General features: G+C 32.8%; 1 protein-coding gene across 1 annotated transcript; it reads left to right on the top strand.

The window, feature by feature from the left end:
* Positions 1-6,722: 6,722 nt before the first annotated feature.
* Positions 6,723-20,340, top strand: LOC131930615 (GRAM domain-containing protein 4). Its single transcript, XM_059287183.1, has 17 exons — positions 6,723-6,857; positions 7,477-7,702; positions 8,768-8,888; positions 9,456-9,559; positions 10,376-10,541; positions 10,972-10,997; positions 11,364-11,455; positions 11,847-11,938; positions 12,288-12,336; positions 12,642-12,757; positions 13,038-13,147; positions 13,870-14,024; positions 14,596-14,722; positions 15,107-15,197; positions 15,333-15,414; positions 18,244-18,312; positions 20,126-20,340. The coding sequence occupies exons 1-17, from the start codon at positions 6,741-6,743 to the stop codon at positions 20,318-20,320; spliced, it is 1,938 nt and encodes a 645-aa protein (XP_059143166.1). The 5' UTR covers positions 6,723-6,740; the 3' UTR covers positions 20,321-20,340.
* Positions 20,341-22,639: the final 2,299 nt, after the last annotated feature.

Below are 22,639 nucleotides of genomic sequence, written 5' to 3'. Positions count from 1 at the left end.
TTTTAAAAATGGAAAATGCCCCTATAATAATATGGGCCTCTGTGCCTTGCTTACGCTAACTTTACGATATCTACGCCACTGGTTCATAGACAGACAGACAAAATTGCAAAATTAAGTTTTTTTCCGACTCAGAGAGGTGTAAAACGTCCTGAGATTTGTGAAATCTCCTCACCTCCTCCCCCCCCCCCCCGTCCACACGCCTCCAATTTTGACTAACCTCCCCCCCCCCCCCCCAATGTGGACCTCCACAAAAATTTAGTAGCCCTCTCAAAACATGCTACAAAATTACCATGTAATGTGTACCTTGCTACATTATTACTTACTAATGTAATATAGGATTTGATATTTTCGGTAACATCTATTACTAGATCTAGGTCTAAATAATAATATTAAAAGTTGAGCCTAGAAAGTGTTGAAAAAAATTAAGCATATTTCAAACGATTTAGTGATAATCGCTTGCTTTATTTAAATGTTTCTGTCAATACCAAACAAAAACTGCACAAATATTAAACGTTTGATTTTGTATTTAATTAATAGTATTTTTCTGCCTTATATTATTAACACAATTTTTTTTAAAATTGAAGATGCTGTGGACCGAACACCTCACTCAACTTTACGCAACACGTGTTTCCATAACAAAGCACCTTCCCTCCCCCCCCCCTTTTTTTGGGTCGAAATCGCGCTGACCGTGAGCCCTACGACACACCTGAACAAGCGAGCACATTACACACGCTGTTATTTAAATATCTAACAGTAACGGAGTTATTTTGACGGTTTTTTTTTTTACTTGAAAAAAATATATCTAGATCTGCGTCATCTTAGGGTTTGACACAAATTTATTATTTAGACAATGATTTAGTTACGAGATCGGAGTCTGGAACTAGATTCTAATTGTTTTTAAAGTTATGCTTTAATTGTTGAAATGTTTAAAATAGCGCGAAATATTTTAGATAATTGCCGCGGTCACTGCCCCCTCCCCTCCCAACTGCAAAAAAATAAATTAAAAAATCCAGCTTTTGTTCTTAGGCGGGCGGTATACAGTTACCTTTCACACGTTGCGCTGCAAATATTCAACACAAGAACTGTCGATTTAATGTAGATTATATAACCTACATTTCATGAGCAGTTTTTTTTTAAAATATAAGTATTTTGTTGTTAATAAATTCAACACACGTGGACGTCCAGAATGACCCGGACACCCCCCATCCCCCCACGCACGCGTCCAGTGTTTCTTCCAGACTTTTTTCTCCGGGGGGGCACTTGAAATCTTCGGGGGGGGGGGGGCGGTAAACTTTCTTCGGGGGGGGGCGGACACTGTTAAAAGTATATATTTTCTATATAAATTATATAAATTTCATTTCGTTCGGGGGGGGCGGTAAAATTTTTTCGGGGGGGGGGGGGGGCGAACGAAGAGATGCCTGAAAGAAACTCTGCACGCGTCCACAGAAGTCGATTTTTCATCGTTTAATAGTAGCCTACTTCTAGATCTACTACCAGTGGCGGATTAAGGGGGGTGCTGAGGGGGCTGCAGCCAGGGGCCCCCGATTTTTAGGGGCCCCCAAATTTCCTTTTTCAATCATAGTAAATTTCCCTTTAAAGTAAAATCTTTGGGTTTTTTGTTTTTTTTTTTACTATAAAAGCCAATGTTTTAATATTTGAATGACAAGTTTATTTCAATTTTTGATCAAAATATCAAACTCGGGCACACACTTTAGTATAAATACCAGCCCGGACAGCGTTTGCTTATCACAATAAATTGGGTTGATTTTAGAGTTAAAAACAAAAACAGCGGTCGAATTCTGACACATAAATGACATGAATCTGGTGTGAACACTATGATTTAAACTTCTTAAAAAACCCTTATAGGCCTTTACTTTTAGTGAACGTTAATATCGGGTTTACAGGCCAGGGATGACGTTCTTTAAATGGACGCTTGTGGAAATCCATTTTTTTTGTAGGCCTCATAAATGGATGACACCTAAGAGGATGGAGGTGTGGTTTTTTTACGCTTATACCGTGCTTACTTATTTTAGTTGGGCCTAGTTTAACCTCTGCATGTTATTGATAATTTCCTATATTATGTGGTTTGATATTCTTTTTTTTTTCTTTTTGCGTCTATAATGAATCAAGTGCCACCAGTTTTTATCGTCTGCTCTGTAACGACATTATAATATTCTCATGGAAATTTACATTATTCAATGTTAGTCTGCATTTCCAGCTTTCTCACGCCCAATATAAATACTTGAATTACAGTTCAATAACTATCGTGTCACGGATATACAGGCTCAGGAGTTTGACTCCCATTAGCCAGGGAGGTCTCGACGTAGTGAACTCCAACTAAATGGCAAATAGTGGACTGAATCAGGCTCACTGAGATGTTGGTTTGATCACTACATGATGGTCGCTTATTCATCCGTAGGCTCTATCCAGGCTTTACTTCCCCCACCACCAGACGTGGGACATCGTCCTACCGTCTGGTGCCTGGCTAGTTGATGATCAGAGGTCTAAAACATCTACAGGCCTAAAGTAAACAGTCGTATATTTAGTACTGCTGACGTAGCGCATGGATCTCGCCTGTGTTTTGTTAGTGCGTGAGTCGTGGTAGTGGATGGGGACAACATATAATCATGCTAAAAATGAGTACATATTGGTTAGATGTTAGGGGATCGGCGTGATCAAGTCAGTAAAGCTCGTGGATGCTTAACCGAAATGTCTCGAGTTCAAATCCTCGGTCAGGTGAGGCTCGTTAGCTGGGGATAGCCACTCTTTTAGGAGAGACAACTCCATATCAAACATCTGCTGTAGTTTGTTCTTGGTTGGACACAGGCTATGGAAACAAATTAAAAAAAGAAAAGCAGGTTGAAATCGGAGTCAATTGTCTTAGCGCCTAACCAGTTGACACAATTACTTAATTGTATTGGAGGGGATCCCTTCCAACACTAAAATTAAGAACGAAGAAGAAGAGAAGAAGAAGGCAAGATGTTTGTATCCTATTTACCGCTCATAGAACACAATTGACAGCTTTTTAAATTAGCAGTTTTGTAAATATCGGTGTCGAATGTTCCTATAACTATAAGTTATAAATAATCCATTAATATCTTGAATAGTGTATATATATATATATATATATATATATATATATATATATATATATATATATATATATATATATATATATATATATATATATATATATATATATCAGGGGTCCCCAAAATGTTTCAGCCCGGGGCCCCGCCCAAGCTTAATCCGCCCCTGTCTACTACTACTGAAAGACACAGAAGCGTCGCGAGGCGGGGGCGAGAGGTGCGGACTGCACTGGGTGACTTCATTCAGGGGGGGGGGGGGGTGACACCAAGAAAAAAAATTGCCAGTCAATTGCATGGTTCATTAGAGCTAAAAGGGCATTTTAAGTACACAATGACGATCCCGACAAGGAAAAGGGGGGGGGGGGGTAGCACCATGACGTAAAAATGCAAACTATAGTGAAAACAATGTTACACGTCCAGCTGTATAAACAACCGACTATAGAGCATTAGTATTAAATGTGAACACTTTAGAGCTTTTATGGAGGGGGAGAAGGGTCACACAAACTGCAAACTTAACAGAGCATAAAATAGTGGGGGGGGGGGGGGGGTGACTCCATGAAGTGCTGCACCGGGTGACACCCGACCGTTTGACGCCACTGGAAAACAACCTACAAGGTGGTTGTAATGCCGCCAGTGTACTTGCTTGTTAGGAGAAAAAAAATAATTTTTTCTTAAATCCATAGATCTAATTTTAAAACAAATAAGCCTACGTTTAATTTCGCTGTAATAATTTAATGAGTAGATCATTAGTATTAAATAGCATTCATTAGTCGTCTAACTCTTTTATTTGAAAAATACAAAATTGAATGTTCCTGATGTTTGTAAACATGTCTGCTGCTTTGGTTAGCCTATTTTTTTATTTATTTTTTAATTTTAATTTTATACCTCTGGTCTTGTTTAGATCTAGATTTAACGTAATGTATAGCTTTCAATTTCGCAGCCTCCTCCTCAATTTGAATTTAAAACATTAGCCTACTGGATACTTCTTACTTCTTGACTAATCTGACTCTTGTTTGCTGACTGACTGGATGCGATAAAATAAAAATTAAATGAAAAATTCTTGAAAATGGAGAGTAGTCTCAGAGTAGTAGATCTAGATCTATATCTATTAGTTAGTATTAATAAAGTTTTAGTATTAGATCTAGTATTACTATTCTAGAATCTAGATCTATCTAGATCTAAGTAAGTAGCTAGTACTAGTCTAGCTAGTAGCTAGACTAAGAGACTAAACTAAGTAAGACTGACCTTTACTTTTAATAATGGACACCAGTGAGTTGACGAAAATCCTTCTGTAATGTTGTTGACATGGAATAAAAATGTGCTTTTTTAGATTTAGGACCATAAAAAAAATAAAAGATAAAATTTTACGAAGTGACTACTCGGAAGAAGATTTTTCTCCCCAACGTCTCCACTTAGTCGGCAAAAGATAGCTCTGCGCATGCGCAGTGACCTATGGCTAGGGTTAGGGCTAGATTGAGGGTAAGGGGTAGGATTAGGGTTAGGGATAGGGTTAGGGATAGGATTAGGGCTAGGGTTAGGGATAGGATTAGGGATAGGGTTAGGGATAGGATTAGGGTCGGTGTTAGGGTTCTGCGGTTGTAAACACACGCATGCGCAGTACCATCGAAAACATCGCAGCAAAGGCAAGTCGTAGTTTCTCTACATTGCGCATGCGTATCGCATGCATATCTTATTCCGGCTAGCATTGGCCAAAATTTTATTAAAAACTTAAGCCTAAAAGTAATTCAGAAATTTAATATTTTTAGAATCAATGCTATACAAGTTGCAGATCCAGAGAACTTGAAAATAATTTGTTGAGTTTAAGGCTACATTTCTATTTATTTTCATCAAGCCTAAGTTATAACCCGATGTTTCACTTTCGCAAGACAAATATTGATTGGCTGTAAAGGAACTCCGTGATAGATTTCTGACAGCCCCACTTTATAGTTATTTTGTTTACAAAACTTTGCAGATCAAGTTTTTAAATAACAATGCAAATTTAAACACCATGACCTAGTTTTTCTATTTTTAGCTTACAATGTGTACAATAAAATTTATGGCCGCCTATCGAATAGCAGGATGCCATTGTTTATGTCGCCATTACAAGTGAAAACCAAATTGTTTTTGCTTTTTTTTTAATTTTCATTTAGTTACCGAAAATATTAAAAACATCAAATACATCCAATCTTTAGTAAAGTCCAAAAAAAAACCAGACAGACCGGATTTTATAACCATATTAATTGTAACTACGCTGTGCAAGATTTTTAATTTAATTTATGGACCTCTCAAATACCTTTGAGACTTTTCTCACTGGTGTCCATTTCTAACCATAAAATTAGTCGAGATTACAATACTACTAATACTATTAACAAACCAACACACTTATTTTATAAAAAGAGTCTATTATCAGACATAGGTATCTAAAATCATCCGTTATCATATTATTAAAAGAATTGTATTCACAGATTTAATTTTTTGGTCAGATATTAAATATTAGGGTTTTGACAATGGTAGGACTTCAGGGTCTTGGGAAAGAATTATTGTTACTTATGTCCAAATATATATGGATAATATTAATATTTAATATGGTATCTAGACTCTTCTGAAAACAGGATCCTTAGTAATAGTATTAGTACTATTAGTAATACTATTACCGTACCGACCTCTGAAAATAGACTCTTCCAAAATAAGTGTGTTACGTTATTATGATATTGTTGTCTAAAGTTATGTGTTGTGTTCAGAATTTAGGAAAGGGTTAGGATTTGGGTTAAAGATAGGGTTGGTGTTGACTTAAGTTGTATATCATATAGGACGATTGAAGATACCGATGTCTGATAATAGACTTCCAAAAATAGGTGTGTTAGGTTGTTAGTGGTATTGTAATCTCGCCTAGTTTTATGGTTAAATTTTGTGTTAGGTGTATAGTAGGACAAGGGATGGGGTTAGGGATAAGGTTAGCATTAACTTTAGCAAGCCATGTGTGTATTTAAGTAACCTATTATCTGATACTAGTATACAAAATCGCCCGATAAGGTTTAGTAAATTGCTAGACTCTGAAAGTCTTGAGGCTGAATACGGGTTCAAGATAGTAGATTAAGTAGAATGCCCTGAGTGCGCCCAACTCTGATTGATGGGTATCTAACTGATAGTGATCATACTACTATAATATTGATTTAAAATATAGATCTAGATCTAAACCTAGGCTTATTTTATTAACTACACTGGTGTATGTTTTATACCAGCTTCTGACCACACTACACTAGTAATTAAGTATAAGAGTAACCAGTAATGGTTATTGCCAGTTATCTGTCGCAGTGTGTGCCACACCTTAATTGCTCAAATTTACAATACATCCTTGAAATTATAAACTGGTCTTTATATGTATTAACTATTCTGATAATTCCAAAACAATTACAAATTATGTTGTGGTTATATTACCAAAACATTGGTAAAAATTTAGAGTTCAATTATGAATATACTTAATCCAATCTTATTTAGATATGATTTTCTTACACTTATCTTTATAAAAATAGCAATAACATTAAAAGAAAAACCAAATAACATTGTAAAAAATAATGATTATATTTTTATCAGGTATTAGCTTCCAGTTTAAAACAAGCACTGTAAGCATACTAGTTGTATTGAAACAAAATGACCACATCTTTGAAAACATTAAGACAAAGATTCAACAAAGATCGTGACGACAGTAGAAAAGATGGGAAAGATTCACCTAAAGGTGGACAATCACTCAATGCAGCAGCAGAGGAAGTAAGTGATGTGTTACATTCCATATTTTAATATTATTATAAACACATATTTATGAGTTTTAAATTTAATGATTGTGTTTTTCTACTTGTAACATAACAACTGTAAAAAATCTGAAACAGGTAGAGGAAATAAAATAATATGTTCTTTTTACTTTTAGAAAACATAGATTAAAAAAAGTTTAGATTTTAATTTTCTTTTTATCTTTTAAAAATTTTTTTTTACTCTTTTCACTTTAATATTATAGTAATTTGTACAAGAGACTTAAAAACAATCACTTTTTGATTTTTGAGACCTATTAGACCATATCAATATAAAAGAACAAACAAGTACAGTGCTTCTATGGTCTGTCTACACGAATCATTTGTGGGGACAGTTAAGTTCTTTACCCAATTGAGGTGGTTTATATCCAGGGACCTTAATATGTTTTATCACTTATGACACTGTTTTATATTGGATTAGAAAATTTTTAAAAACTTAAAACACTCGTGCAAATTATTACAATTTAAAAAATGCTTTCATTCCAATTTTAAAAAAAGTTTTAAGCACAATTGACAGTATGGCTTACTAAAAAGTATAATTATTATAATTCCTAATTACTGTATTCTTTCTTTTATTAAAGGAGAACTTTGAGTTAGTAGATACTGGAGATGATCCAAGACAGTTTTTAAGTATAGAAAAATCAAAAGCAAGCTCAGAAGATGCCCAGAGTTGTGGTTCCTTCCCCAGTGAAGATCTTATGTCATCAATAACATGGAACAGTCCAGAGGAAAAAAAGATTTTTGAAGAACAGTTAAATCTCATCCAGGAGCAGTTAATGATGGTCATGATTGAAAATCAAACATTAAGTAAGTGTACCTAAAAGTAGCAATATAACCATTTATATGACGAATCTTCTACTCCTTTAAGATTTATTTGCTACATCCTTATACAGTACTAAAATATTTAAATAATTTAATCGTTGTTGTGTCATAAAAGGGGAAGGTCAATGAATGGTGTGCTTGGTCAGAGATCATCTTGCATCTCCTAATTCATTGTACTCACCTTTTACAACTCTCAATGGAGCAAACGCAATTTACAATGTCCTCCCATGCTTTTCTGTCCCTTGCTATTTTTCCATTTCTTTCAAACTCTTTCCAGCTATTTAATGTCTTTTTTCAATTTCTCTATGCCTGGTGTTTGTTGGTCTCACTCTTCTTCTTGAAAATCTGTATTGAGAATCCTTGTTGTATAACTTTTTGCTGGTCTCCTAAATGTATGGCCTATCCATCTCCACCTTGTTTCATGAATTTCTTATTCCACTCGGATTTGTCTTGTTCTTTCCCGTTTTGCTGTCTTGGATACTTTTTCAAACCACTTTATATAAAATATTCCATGCCTCACAATAAAACAGTTTTCATATTAGAATTATGATAATAGAACTTCTATTTTAATGTTAGGCCGAGGTGAATCATTTGAGCTTTAGTCACAGATTCTGCCTAGCTAGAGGCCTACAGTTCTGTTTTAACAATCACTAGTCTGTGCATTTGTATTCTTTAAGCTTTGAATTGCCGTAGTTACTTTCTTTAGGCTTTTGAAACTGTTATACTAATTTTGAAACTTATTTTGGTATTAACAATTTTTTAAATATTACACTATTTTACATTACCCAGTAAAGACATAAAAATGTGTTTGTGAACTGCGTTTTTTTCCCCTTGTAATTACAAATTGACTCATTGCTAAAATGATATATATTTTCTTGCTGTTTGTTCATTATAAGAGGATGCTATCCTAAAATGTTTTAATCAACTGTCACTTCTCTAAAGTTAAAAAGGGGTTAAGTGTATGATTTATCCTTGTGTATTCTTGAATCCTTATCTCCTCTTAAATTATACAAGTCTAATATACATTTATTTTCCTCTAACTCAATCCAGAAAGTGAGCTCCATTCAAGTAAAAATCAGATGGAGCTCGAGAGGGTGAAAACGGAATTGGCTTACGAGCAGAGAAGATGTGAAGTATTAGAAAAAAAACTGGAGAATTTTTGCAAGAAGAAGTAAGTATATTATATATCCAGTTTTAACTTTAATATAGCTATTTAAAAATACCCATAAAGCATCCTTTCATGTTATATTGTAATATGGATTATAGCAGACAATAAGAGATTATTGAACCATACTGAATAGTTCGTATGCTTTATTAACATAATGTCATACTGGTTGAGAAGTAATTGACCTTCAACTGTGGAGAAACCAGAAAAAAATCTGAAGGATTTAAGTGTGAATCCCAGTAATAATCTGGTGTTTGGTTAAATTATGTAGGGTAAAAGAAAAGTTCATCCGCTTTTAAAGTAAATCATTCTGCACAATTTTACAATCTTTCATGGGCACAGAAATAAGGACCTCTGCTTCATATGCCATAACAGCCTGAATGAGTGTTAATATTTTTAAACAGTTTACCACTCTTTGTTAACATTAAGTAACAGAACTTTTACTGCCTTAAATAATACCATTACAACTTTCAAATGTCTAAATGTGCATTCTAAAACTTAAAAATGCTGATAAAAACTTTCTAAAGTTGGAACTCAGGGCGCTAAGGTTTACTGAATGATTTTTTTTCCCAGGGCTCAGAAAGTGAACAGAACCCAATCAGAACTTCCACCTAGAAACAGGATTACTCTATCTGGTGCTGGGATTTCCGATAACAGTGTAGCAGAAGATAACGTTGGTAAGGGATTACGTTTTTGGTCTCATGACTAGTTCTTTTATTCCAAGTTTTTGTTTGCCTTGTTTTAGTAGTTGCTTGATTATGTGTAGAATGCAGTTATGATAAAAAGGAAACAAAATAAGCTATGAACATTAATAAGCTATAAACATTAGTGAAACATGATCATAGTTATACTTAAGAATAATTAAATTAATGTGTTTCTTACAAAAAACAACAGCTTTTCTATTTTAAAGGCAATTTTTGCACATTTTATTTAAGTATTGGACTGTTCTTTTTTGCATAAAGTATATGTTTAAACACCTATAGAAGCCATATTAACAGCTGTTTGTTCAATTTATATATCTTTTAATTAAATTTCATTTTTTATAAGTTCTAAACATCTTTTTCTCCTTCTGTTTCCCATTGAATCATTTGTGTAGCATTCATATTTATTTAATTTAGTTAAAATATCAGTTTTTAAGAAAAACTTAGTATCAATTACACTTCCTATTAACAGCACTGTACTTTTTGTAAGGATATATGTATGAATGATTGTTGCCTACAGAAATGTTGACACATTAGGTTGAATTATTTTTTTATATTCAGTGGAGTCACTTTGCTCGAACTTTAGTTTGATTCAGTACAATAATTTTATAATGCTTGGTTTGTATTACATCTTTTATTTTTTGAAACGCTGTTGTTTGAACAAAACTTTTCATTTTACATAAAATATCAAAAATATTTTTTTTCTTAAATGAAGAACATTTTACAATTATGACAAATACATATCAGTTTTGCTTGCTTTCCATCTTTATTGATAATTCATTTTGTTGTTAGATGGGGCATCAACAGAAATACAATTGCCTGCAAGAAAGAAGAGATTACATGAAAGGGCAAGGGATTATTTCATTAGTTCTTTCTATTCATTTCTTGACGACTTCACTGAAGAACCACCAGATAACAATGATGTTGACCCTGATGGGGATCCTCTCACTGTAAAAACGTAAGCACTCTATAACCATTGGTTAAAAAAGCCTGTGAGATGCATAATTTAGTGCTATGTCTATCAGATAGGGCAGTTGACTGGTAGGCTGCAAGTTTAAATTATACATCAAGTGTATATTTAGATCCTTAGGACTGCTCAAAGTATTTTTTTAAATGTATTTTTTTCATATACCTTGTTCTGCAAAGATGCATAGGATTGCTCAAAGTATTTTTTTTAGATGTATGTCTTTCATATACCTACTTAGTTCTGCAAAGATGCATAGGACTGCGCTTAGTGTTTTTTAAAATTGTATGTCTTTCATATACTTTGTTCTGCAAAGATCAATAATGACTAGTGATTATGTCATCCACATAATTTTTTTAAGCTCTTGATTAAAAATAATGACTTACTTGTTAAATTTAATGCTTTATTGCATTTTTTCTTTCAGATTAAAAGAAAACATTAAAAGATTTGGTAAGAAGAATTGCTTTGTGTACTTTCTGAGTTTTTAGTGAAAATATACTGTTAAAAGCATCTTATTAGGGTTATAAGCAAATCAATGTTAGCATTTCATAGTAAACAGATATTGCAGTAATGTTATCAGAATAGTTTCCTTAGCTAGAAAAATGTAACCAAAACATTTTGAGCAGAATTTCTAAACCAATTTTATTAATAATACAATCAATTTGTTTTTGATGTTCCAAAATTATATACATTTCAATAGGTAGGCTATCTACAATTTAGTTGGCTAAGCCACAATAATCAGATAAAAATCTGTTTAGAAGAAATCTGTTTACTACATTCTGATGACCTAAACTGAGACATGTCCATTAAATACAGGCACTGAAGCCAAACCTTACATCAACACAATCCAAGGCATTGGGGATCTCTTGGCCTGGAAGTCACCACCCTATACCCTGATTGTATTTGTGGTGAGTTTTATTTTAATAATTCATATGTGGCTCATGTTTCATATTTCATTCTTTCAATGACCACATATTTTTCCACTTTCTGACCTCACTATTTCCATGACGCAGTTTTTAGATCCAGACCTTAATATTTAAACTGAGCTAGCTCTTATGTTTTCCTAACCAGTTGAAAGTATTTCTTATCAAAACAAGAATTAAATTATTTTTAATGGATAAGTTAGCAAATACTGAATATTAATTAAATAAATAAATAAAATTAGCTTGCAGTTTGAATTTTTTGTTATAGAAATGATAATATTAACATTTTAAAAAATGCAATGTGTATGAGATTCAATATTCTTTTGTCTATATTCCTGATTTATGAAAATTTAATATAGAACATCATGTTTTACAGGTGTACATGTACTCTGTGTGGCAAGGCTGGTTCTTTCCTGTCCTGTTGTTTTGCTTAACTTTGAGGCTCTTTATTAACTTTCTCAGACACAGGTAAGCCACCTTAAGTCTTACACCCTTAATTAACTCCTCAGACACAGGTAAGTTTGATACCCTTCATTACCTTTCTCAGACGCAGGTAAGTCTGAAACTTTTTATTAACTTTCTCAGACACATTTTAAGTAGCTTTGCATTTGACTTATTTTGTAATGTTTAACTTTTATACTGTGAGTGATAGTTTAATGGAATCATCTAATGAACAGATATATTGTTTTTAATGTGTTTAACTACAGTTTGTCAATTGTAATAGCTGCTTAGTCCTGTAACCAGAGGAGCGATAATTCAAGTTAACTCCGACACTAACGTTTTAGTCGTAAGTTCATAATATACTTAAATATTTCAGAGGATGGAACTTGAACTTCAACTTTTTTGATACAATTGAGGAAGTCAAAGTAAGATTCTTTCTTATTATGTTTATGAAAAATATGTTTATGAAAAATATTTCTTTTAGTCCTGAGTGTTGTTTTGTTTATTATTCTGTTCTATTTCATGACATTAATCACCATTAGGACTGAAATATTCTTCTTTACCACGCCCCAAAGTGTCCTTCCTAAATTGCCTAAAATTCAAAATAATAAATATATTATATGCTGCAACAACATCATATACCAAAGCAGGAATGGTTATTCTTTTTTATTATTGTGGTGTATCCTTGGCATACAAACCTCTTGGTTGAGTAACTGATATGTTTTAACAGGACACTGAAGAAAAAGACCTTGGAGTGTCTGATAAGTTCAATCTTGTAATGCAAGTCGCCAGAAAGGTCCAAAATTTTCTGGGCCAAGTTGCTGACAGTCTAGAGAAAATAAAAAGGTAAATGATGTGCAGTACAGTAAAAAAGTTAGGTTTTCCAGCCTCAGTTAAACTATATTCATGTTTCATTTCCTTTTTATGGATTATATAGTTGGCCTACAGTTTACATATATTTTTTTTTTAGTTTTAATGAAATAAAACTACAATTTGACTTATCAAGAAATTTTTATGATAGCTAGATGTAACAGATTTTATAACTGTAGTCCAATATGTGTTTAACTACTTGACATGTAACTATTCTCAAAGCATTTGCTCATTGGTCACCAACAATCCTCCCCAGTTTGTTGACATGGCGACACCCTGAAGCAAGTCGTCAGCTACTGCTGGCATTTTCTGCTGCATTCATCACATCCTGCATACTTCCAACAAACTATCTGTTTTTCTATGCAGGTAACCATATTTTTTTAGTCTAATCTGTATAATCACTAATCATGAGCTGAATTGTAAGAGCCCTAGCGCTATCTACACTATCTACACTTCCTTTTGATTTTTCTGTGATAACATTCTAAAGCCAACCTTAAAACATGGGTCATCAAACCTTTTTTCTGTTAGCTGTACTTTAAAAATAAAATAATTTCTTCTTAAAGATTGTTTAGGAAACCACCCTGAATGTTTTTTTTTTAATTAGTGAAGTTTATATTGAAAAAATACTCTAAAATAAATTTTTTTAAATACCTGCGTTTATTTATTTTAATTGAACAATTAGTTGCAGTTCATTGCCTTAAATTAAGCCCAATTGACTTTTAGAAAAAAAAAATATGCACACTAGAAAATGGAAAAAAAAAAGAAATGCTCACACTAGATGATAAAATAACAAAATTGTACACACTTTATGTTAAATAACTAAATATTTAAAAGAACAACCTACATGAAACATTATACTGTGTAATATATGTGAATTAATGTAACATTATCTCATTACATTATACATTATTTTTTTTTTCTACTTTTGATTGATGAAACATTATACTGTGTAATATATGTGAATTAATGTAACATTATCTCAATAAATTTTTTTTTCTACTTTTGATTAATGAAACATACTGTGTAATATATGTGAATTAATGTAACATTATCTCAATACATTTTTTTTTCTACTTTTGATTGATCAGGCCTTGCAACTGGAGTCAAGCTGTTTATCATAGACTACATTTATAACAGATTCCCCAAAGTTAGAAGAAAATACGACTCTTCCTACCGCCTCTGGCAGGAGCTGCCTACTGATATTCAGTTTGAGAAAAAATATGTCAAGTCCGAAATTGATAAGGTACAACTAACTTGATTGTGAAGCTGCATGCTCATCTTTTTAACCAGTTTTAAACTATTTTTTTGTGTGCGTCTTTATATAATTTTGTTTTTCTTTTTTAATTAAATTTTCTTATAATATAGTTTAGTAGTCATTTTATAAAAAATTGGTTTTTAAAAAAAAATAGCAACACAGAGAAACAGTCAAACAGTACATTTTGAAAGCAATATATCAGTCCCAGTCAAGCTGTAATTATTGCATACTTAAATATATATTTTTATTGATGTGAAATTGAATAGCTCTGCGTATAGTAAACAAATTATAACTTTTCAAACTTGTTACAGGCTTCTGTAGCAGCCATAGTTTTCATTAATCTTATGATCTGGTATTTAGATGTTAAGTATGTATTGTAAAATTTGTCTAATTCATGAATTGTCTATAAAAACATCCCAAACATTTCTGTAATTTATAAAAATTACTGCACCATTTTAAGGCTAACCGTTGTTAATGAACACATAATATTTCTCTTATTTTCAAAATTTACTGTATCATTTCAAGATTAAAATGTAACCTTTGGCCCTTTGTTTCACAGTACATTCTCCCATACGATGAAGAAAAACGGGAAGTTGCAGCAGAAACCAAAAGTGACCAAGTTTCAATGGACGACAGATCTTTCTGTGAACTTTTCTCACTGCCTGAGTCAGAATGTCCTCTCTCAGGTATTTTCTTGCAGAACTTTTTTATTTTTAGCCTTGTGTGCAAAGTTTATGATTATGTATGATATTTTTTGGTGAAGGCTGACACAAAAGAGGTTTATTTATTTATGTTTGATTTATAAGCTTGCATGAAAAAAGTGTGCATTCAGTGTTTTTTATCCTAGGATGCAAATATATATTAAAAATTATATCAATTATATCATTTTCTTAATATTTCTTAATATTTGTGGAAATATACTTTTAATAAGGCCTATTTTTTTGTGTGTCTGGGATGGTAAAAGAAAAATTACAGATATTTATAAGTATTTTTTGACTGATGCATAGTAAACATACACTTATTTATAATTATATCTTGCCTGGCATGCACTATTTAAATATTTTGTATAGGATGGCATGGAGGTAGAAGGTGTACCCTGATCAACAAAGAAAAATCACTTACTGCAGCTTTTAAAAATGGCAGGCTGTATCTAACCCACAGGTCAGCTGGTTTTTAAATTTATTTCAATTATTAGAACATTAATTACTTTTAAGTTTTCAACTTTCACCTCAGATTTTAAGATATGTTCAATAAGTATTGTCTTAAGGCTACAAGGATTTTGATTCATTTTTCTAGCTTCTTGTGCTTTGAAAGAACAAAAGTGCCTTCTCCAAAAAACATTGTTATACCTCTGGCAGATATTGCACGTCTGGAAAAGGTAAGATGCATGTACATTTAAGAAAATAGTAGCCTCAGTTATATGATCATGATCATTTTTCATTTTCTTTCCTAATGAAAAATAGGGCCTCTGTCAAAGCTTTTCACTCCCCACTCAGCTGTTCAGGGTCTCTGTGAAAGCTTTCCATGTGAAACTTATGGCCTCTGTCAAAGCTTTGCATGTGAAACATAGGGCCTCAGTCAAAGCTTTCCATGCAGATAGGGCCTCTGTCAAAGCTTTCCATGCAGAACATAGGGCCTCAGTCAAAACTTTCCATGTGAAACTTAGGGCCTCTGTCAAAGCTTTCCATGCAGAACATAGGGCCTCTGTCAAAGCTTTCCATGCAGAACATAGGGCCTCTGTCAAAGCTTTCCATGCAGAACATAGGGCCTCTGTCAAAGCTTTCCATGCAGAACATAGGGCCTCTGTCAAAGCTTTCCATGCAGAACATAGGGCCTCTGTCAAAGCTTTGCATGTGAAACATAGGGCCTCAGTCAAAGCTTTCTACTCCCTACTCAGCTGTTCTTAATTCCTTCCTATAATTTCAGACCTCTAGCACGCTACATCACCATGTCTTCCTAGCCTCGGTTATATAAATTCTGTGTAAATGTATCGTAAAGAAGACTAATTTCTTGCTGTTTAAAAATGATATCCTTGGTTAGGTGTATTACCCAACTTTCTGGAGAGATATTGATCAGGCTGAGTTGATATGACTAGAGGTACAAAAAATAGTCACCAATTGTTTTAGTTAGTGAAGTGTCATCTCAACACCTTGCTTCTTAGGGAACAAGAAAGAATACGATGGGAGGTTTAACCCCACTAAACTTTAGTCCAAATTTTATTTGTGGGTCCTCTTGCATTCTATATTCTTCTTACATCTGGCATGGGATTGTTATAAAATTGAAATACAATTTTTTTAAAGTGGGTAGAAAAGTAAAATTATAATAAAGAATTTACCTGTAACTTGAGTGGGTTAACTTTCATGATCTCTTTCATGCCATCCCATTAAAACAGTGGTTCCCAACCTTTTTCGAGTGGCGACCCCCTTTTATAAAAAGTAAGTGACCCGCGACCCCCATAGAATTAAAAAGCCGAAATTAGTATGGAAATTAATAAGCACTAAAATAAGATTTTCTAGTAGACTTTCAATATGAACTACTCTTGATAACTATTTTAATAGCATGAGTATAATTGCATACTATTCACTAAACCTTCGTAGTTAAGTTTTTAATTTTAAAAATTTTTGTTAACGCCAACCTATGTCATTATAATTATCTTAATTTTGTTTTTAATCAAAGAGTAGTGTTGAAAATATATTCTCGAAAAGTCAATCAATTTTACATTTGGGTATGAATGGTGAATACTACACCAAAATTGTGTCTGCAGTTTTTCATCTTACTCGGAATCATTCTGCAAATGAAAGAATGAATCTTGTAATTCATCGGGAATGCTGGCAACATCAAGGGAAGAAGAGAATGGGTAATGCGTAAATACAGATTCTTCTTTTTCAGCTCAGAGAAATAGCGATGCAGTTCTTTTTCAAGAGATTCAAGATGCCCAGAAATCGCTTCTTTCAAAATTTTAATTATCTCACAATCAGATTAATCTACCACACCGCAGAGTTTCTCAAATTTACAATATTTCCAAGATTTATTTTCTCTACCGATTTTGCAGCTTTGATAAAAATGCCCCGAGATTATCATGGACAGTTGTAATATTTGTTCATTTTCCCTGAAGCTTCAGGTTTAGCTTATCTTGATGTTCGAACCCATCTGCTAATGTATGATACTCTCTCCAACCACTCTATGTCGTTTTAAGTATACCAAAAAGTCTTGTTTCCTTTGCACTTCCAAGAACAATTTGATTTCAGATTTCAATTAAAAAACACAATTTACAACATTTCGTTTGACAGCCAGCGTACTGTAGTGTAGAAGAGCAGAACCTCGTGATCCATATTAATGTTTTTGCTCAGTTCTTTGAAGGCTCCAGATTTTATATAATTTACGACTTATACTAGCAATGGACTCTTGATGTCGATTGGTTAGGGCAGTGGTTAGGGAGCTAAATCTTTTCTGTTTTCTGAAAGCCCGATTTTGAGCTAAACATAGATGGCACACCATCCGTACAAACACCCACAGCCGTTCTAACCCATTTTAATCATCCAATTTAAAAAAAAAAGGTATTTATTTTCTCCATGCTATCTTCACAAAAGAGCATGAATATAGACAAAGACAAGCAACTGCGAACACGAACTCACGTCTGTTGATTTATCAACTTGAAAAGCAAACAATGGTGAAAGCTTAATTTCGATAGAAAAGTATTATTTAACATTTACGTACATGCAGCGCTTGATGAGATTTTCTCCAATTGTTTTTTTTTTTTTTTTTTGCTTGGCATTTTCTATTGCGACTTCATTTGATGCTTGCACTAATGCTAGTGAAAACTTCCTGTTCGATCAAGTCTCTGGCATTTACAACTAGCTTCTTACCGACAAAAGAACTCCGTATATTTTTTGGTGTGTTCCGGATGACTCGTCTCAAATTGCGTTTTAGTTTTGAAGATTTCATAGATTCGTGACTGAGAACAACTTTGTACAGTGCGCTTTGTTTCATCTCTATTACATTTCCAGTGATGTTAATGAAGCCGAATTTAAAAAAATTCTTCTAAACATTTATGTTTTGTTTCAAATTACTAAGGTTTAGTATACCAGTTGGCGACCCCCCAGAAAGACCTTCGCGACCCCCAGGGGGGTCGCGACCCCCAGGTTGGGAACCCGTGCATTAAAATATATTTCCTGTCATATCACGTTTTTCTATTTTTTTTTCCTAGGCTAAACCTTATGCTTGGATGCCTGGGGGAGGAATGGCAATTGAAGTGGCTGTAGCTGGGAACGACAAGGTGTGTACTCTAAATATGTTTTCTCTCTATGAGCCTATATTAATTTTTTTTTACTCTACCTTCGAAGTGAAGAAAATTAATGAAATGAGCTTGCTATATTTTAATAAATATCTAGGTTAAAATATATTCTGCTATTTCTGTTGAATAATTAATGTTTTAAGTTTGTGTATAGATTGATTACAGCGAACTTAAATTAATTTACTTAAAATAATTAATAATAATTTAAACATGAGAAATATGCTATTAATAGTTAATTTTTATCTTAAAAGTCTGCTCACACTGCATCACTTGTAAGAAGTTGCATATTTAAGCAATATTGTATCTCTAGCCTCTGTACTTTAAGAAGGAAAGTTTGTATTTTTGGGAGTGGTACAGCACTAAAACAATTGTATCCATATGTATGTGCATCAGTTATTGTCCAGTGGTAATTGTCAGATCCACTTTGTTTGAGTTTATGGTATGCTGGAGTTTCATAAACAGCTGAAGTAGTTCTTTACCCCTGCAACATGAATTATTGCTCTTTGAGTTGTTCATTCAATGGTTAAAATATTTTTTTAAAACTAGTCGTGTGTTTCAACCATTTTTACACACATCTCCGCATTTCCTTGATTAAATTAATTTGTAACGACTTCCTTCAATTCAACAGCCCTATATTTTTGGAGCCATTTTAAATAGAGATGAGGCTTATGAGGCCATAGGGGCAGCAGGTCGTAAAGCAGGACTTTCATGGTCCAGCGCATCTAGATGTCCATCTCCAACTGAGTAATTTTTATGACAGCATGCTATGGTATTTTTTTCAACTCAGAGTTTAATGTCATGGGCACATTCCCTTCATAGCTGCATCTCCTTTTTTGTTTTGGATAAAAAAAAGTCTCTAATATTTTTATTTGTTTGCTTGTTGCATGCTTGGTTCATTTATGTTCTGTCGATAGAAAAGCACCCAGCTAAATGACAATTTGTTTTTTTCAGTAAATATTTAAAATCATTTTTTCAGAAGTTTTGAATTGAAATTTAATGTTTGTAACTCGTTGCATTTTAAATACAGGTCACTTGATGATTAATCTTTTATAATTTTCTTTTTTTAATAGAAAATTATACTTGATGTGCAATGATAAAATTTTGTTTCACTACTTTAATTTAAGCTTAAATTTTGAATATTATCCTTCTTCTGTACCTAGTTGTTTGTTTTTGCGCAACAAGTTGAAGTTTTAAATGTGAATTTCCATTGTTTTTTGAGCTTTGATGTGTTTTTCAAAGGGACAAAAGCAAATGCTGGTTTTAGCATGTATTATCACAATGGATTTACCTAACTTAAATATTTTGTCATTAAGTACTGACTGGAATTTTCAAGTTCTGCTCATTATCAAATTGATATTTTCATTGTTGTGGTTCGTCTAATGATTAACTTGCATGCTAGTTGTTTGATAATGATATAGTGATGCAAGTTTTTTTTAAAAACTCTTTGCTACTGTTCTCAGTAGGTCCATCTTAAAATTTTGCTCTAATCCTTTTTTTGAATAAACTACTTTAACAACTTTTATTAGAGCTGTGACCTTTTATTTTTTAATATTTTAAATAACCCAACATCAATGATGATTGTTAGTATAAATTCTTTGTTCTAACTACAATCTAAATATGTATCTATATATAGATACAATATCTACCTATAATCTATAATATCTAAAGATGTAGGCCTATAGTATATCTTTAACTTAATATAAAAAAATATACTCGTAGATGATAACTGCCATTAGATTTTTCAGCTTAATGATGATTGATTTTATTCCTACTCTGAAGTGTATTTTTCCCCCAGACTTTTGTCTTTGGCGGTCTCTTAAACAGAGATGAGCTGTTTGACCACATTTGTGAAGCAGGCTACAGGAAGATTAAGGAAGTGAAAACAGATGACAAGCTCCTGCCCTGGATGCAGAGGAAAACACCCACCAAGAAACACGTTGTGCCGAAACATTATCAGCCATTTACATTAGCACATACGTATGAAGCTTAACCAGGTAGTCGGTTTCTGTTTTTTTTATACTCTTTTGTGACAATGTGTATAAAGCTGAGTTGATTTCCGAAACTTGTTAAGTAAGTTTGTGTTTTGTTTTTAAAGTTTGTTAGGTTTTTGGATCAGGGACAAATTTTAACTCCACATAACTACATAACTTCCATTATGTGTTGTTTTTGTTTTGCTTTTTCTGGCTTATTTTAAGCTAATTCGTAAAACAATTTCAAATGTCCATTTTCCCAAATTTTGTTAGGTGAATGTAACTTACCACATTTAAAAAAATCTTTTTTACCAATTTTAAAATAAGAAAATAGATTTTAAGTGCTTTCTCTGGAACTGGAGATTACTGATTTTTATAACATTATCACTTAACAAGTTTTGTAATATGACTCTTCACTTGTAAAGCAGTGTGGGCCATGAAATTTGTGCAGGAGTTATAATCAGCTGTCGTCATGGGTTCTGGATTTTATCGGTTTGTAAAATTTTGACAATGTGTACCTCGGCAGCTTACTTGCTAAAAGCGTTTGTAAAATACTTTAGAGTGTATTTCTATGTTGAAGAAATGTGAGATTATTTTAAATGTGAATGTTTAGCAACAAAAACATTGTTATTTCAATTCAATATATTTTAAGTTTTGAAACCTCAAATGTTGTAGCTTAAGTTATCTGTCTCTTAAATAAATAAAATATTATCCACAAGAATGGTGGAAACATGTTCATTGGAATAAAATAATTATTGCATACTTAAATATATATTTTTATTGGTGTGAAATTGAATAGCTCTGCGTATAGTAAAAAAAAATGTATAACTTTTCAAACTTGTTACAGGCTTCTGTAGCACCCATCGTTTCTATTAATCTTATAATCTGGAATTTAAATGTTAAGTATGTATTGTAAAATTTGTCTAATCTATGAATTGTCTAGAAAAACATCCCAACCTTTTCTATGCTACCCAATGTCAGTGTGTTGAATGAGCAATACTCCAGCTGTCACCTAAATGGAATTTAAATATTTTAGTATATTTTAGTATATTTTTTATTTATTTTGAGAAGTGTTGCATCATGGGACCAGAGCCAGCATATTTTTGAAGTTGTGTTCTAGCATTATCTCATTACTGTTGGTGCCTGAGTTCTAAAATACTGTAGAATTCTTTTAGTAACAGTGTTCTAAAGAATACTTTTAGTATCTGTGTTCTAAAACATTATAGAATACTTGTGGTACATGTGTTCTAAAACATTATAGAATACTTACGGTTTCAGTGTTCTAAAACATTATAGAATACTTATGTTATCAGTGTTCTAAAACATTATAGAATACTTGTGTTATCAGTGTTCTAAAACATTATAGAATACTTTTGGTATCCGTGTTCAAAATATTATTGAATACTTTTGGCATTAGTGTTCTAAATATAGAATACTTTGGGTATTTTATTTGAGACCTATCAGGAAATTGTGCAATAAATTAAGGGTAAAATATGGCTTTTTGTTTGTTCAAAGAACTGTCAATCGCTACATTACAAAAATATTTTATAAGATTTTTATAAACCATTTTGTGCAATTGATTTTTAAAAAAATGTTTACCTGTTCATTTCCGAGCTTGTGGTGGCTTTTTGCTGTCCTATATTATTGGTGTTGATTTGCCTTCCCTTAAACTTATTTTGTCTCTTTGCTATACATTTGTTTGTCTGGTCCACAAGGGCTAGTTTTTAACTAAACCAGAAAGTTATTTGTTCCTCTAAGGGTTTTATTTCACTGATCCAAAGATGTGTTTATTCCCTTGCTCACCTAACCTACATGGGTGGGTTTGTTCCCTTGCTCACTTAAGCTACAAGGGTTTGTTCCCCTGTTCCTATGAGACACTAAGCCTCTAAGTATAAGACAGTTTACTCTTAAGGTATTTACCTTAAGACATTAGGAAAAAAATGTGTGTGCCTTGAGCAACTTATTTTTTAAACCTTTTTTTTTAAAATTCTGCCTTGCTTATGGCTTCCTTATTAGAGTTATCTGCTATCCTCATAAGTAAAAATTACCTGCTATTGTCCTTGAATGAGCTATTCGTTATCCTAATTAATAAAAATTGCTTGCTATTGTCCTTGTTAGAACTATCTGCTATCCTCCATATTAAAGTTTTCTGCAATCCTTTTCATTAATTTTGTCCGCAATCCTCTTCATTAAACTTACTCTGTCCTCATTTATGCTACCCACTACCCTACTTACACCTTGTTCACATGATTTAAAAACTACCTATTACATTGGTCAAGTTGTGAAAGAGTTTGTTCAGTCAGTCTTTGATCCTTGTCAGATCTGAGTATGTTAAAACC

The sequence above is a fragment of the Physella acuta genome, unplaced genomic scaffold (genome assembly GCF_028476545.2).
Source record: "Physella acuta isolate Inbredline_101_S28 unplaced genomic scaffold, ASM2847654v3 ptg001810l, whole genome shotgun sequence".
Lineage (NCBI taxonomy): Eukaryota > Metazoa > Mollusca > Gastropoda > Physidae > Physella > Physella acuta.
Note: the sequence above shows the minus strand (reverse complement) of the source record. Positions and strands in the feature narration are given on the sequence as shown.

Bases quoted from the DNA above. Each gene is read 5' to 3' on its own strand.
- LOC131930615 (XM_059287183.1), top strand. From the start codon at position 6,741: ATGACCACATCTTTGAAAACATTAAGACAAAGATTCAACAAAGATCGT. The intron at 12,758-13,037 runs GTAAATGATGTG...AATCCTCCCCAG, and splicing joins AGTCTAGAGAAAATAAAAAG to TTTGTTGACATGGCGACACC. The intron at 15,415-18,243 runs GTAAGATGCATG...TTTTTTTCCTAG, and splicing joins ATATTGCACGTCTGGAAAAG to GCTAAACCTTATGCTTGGAT.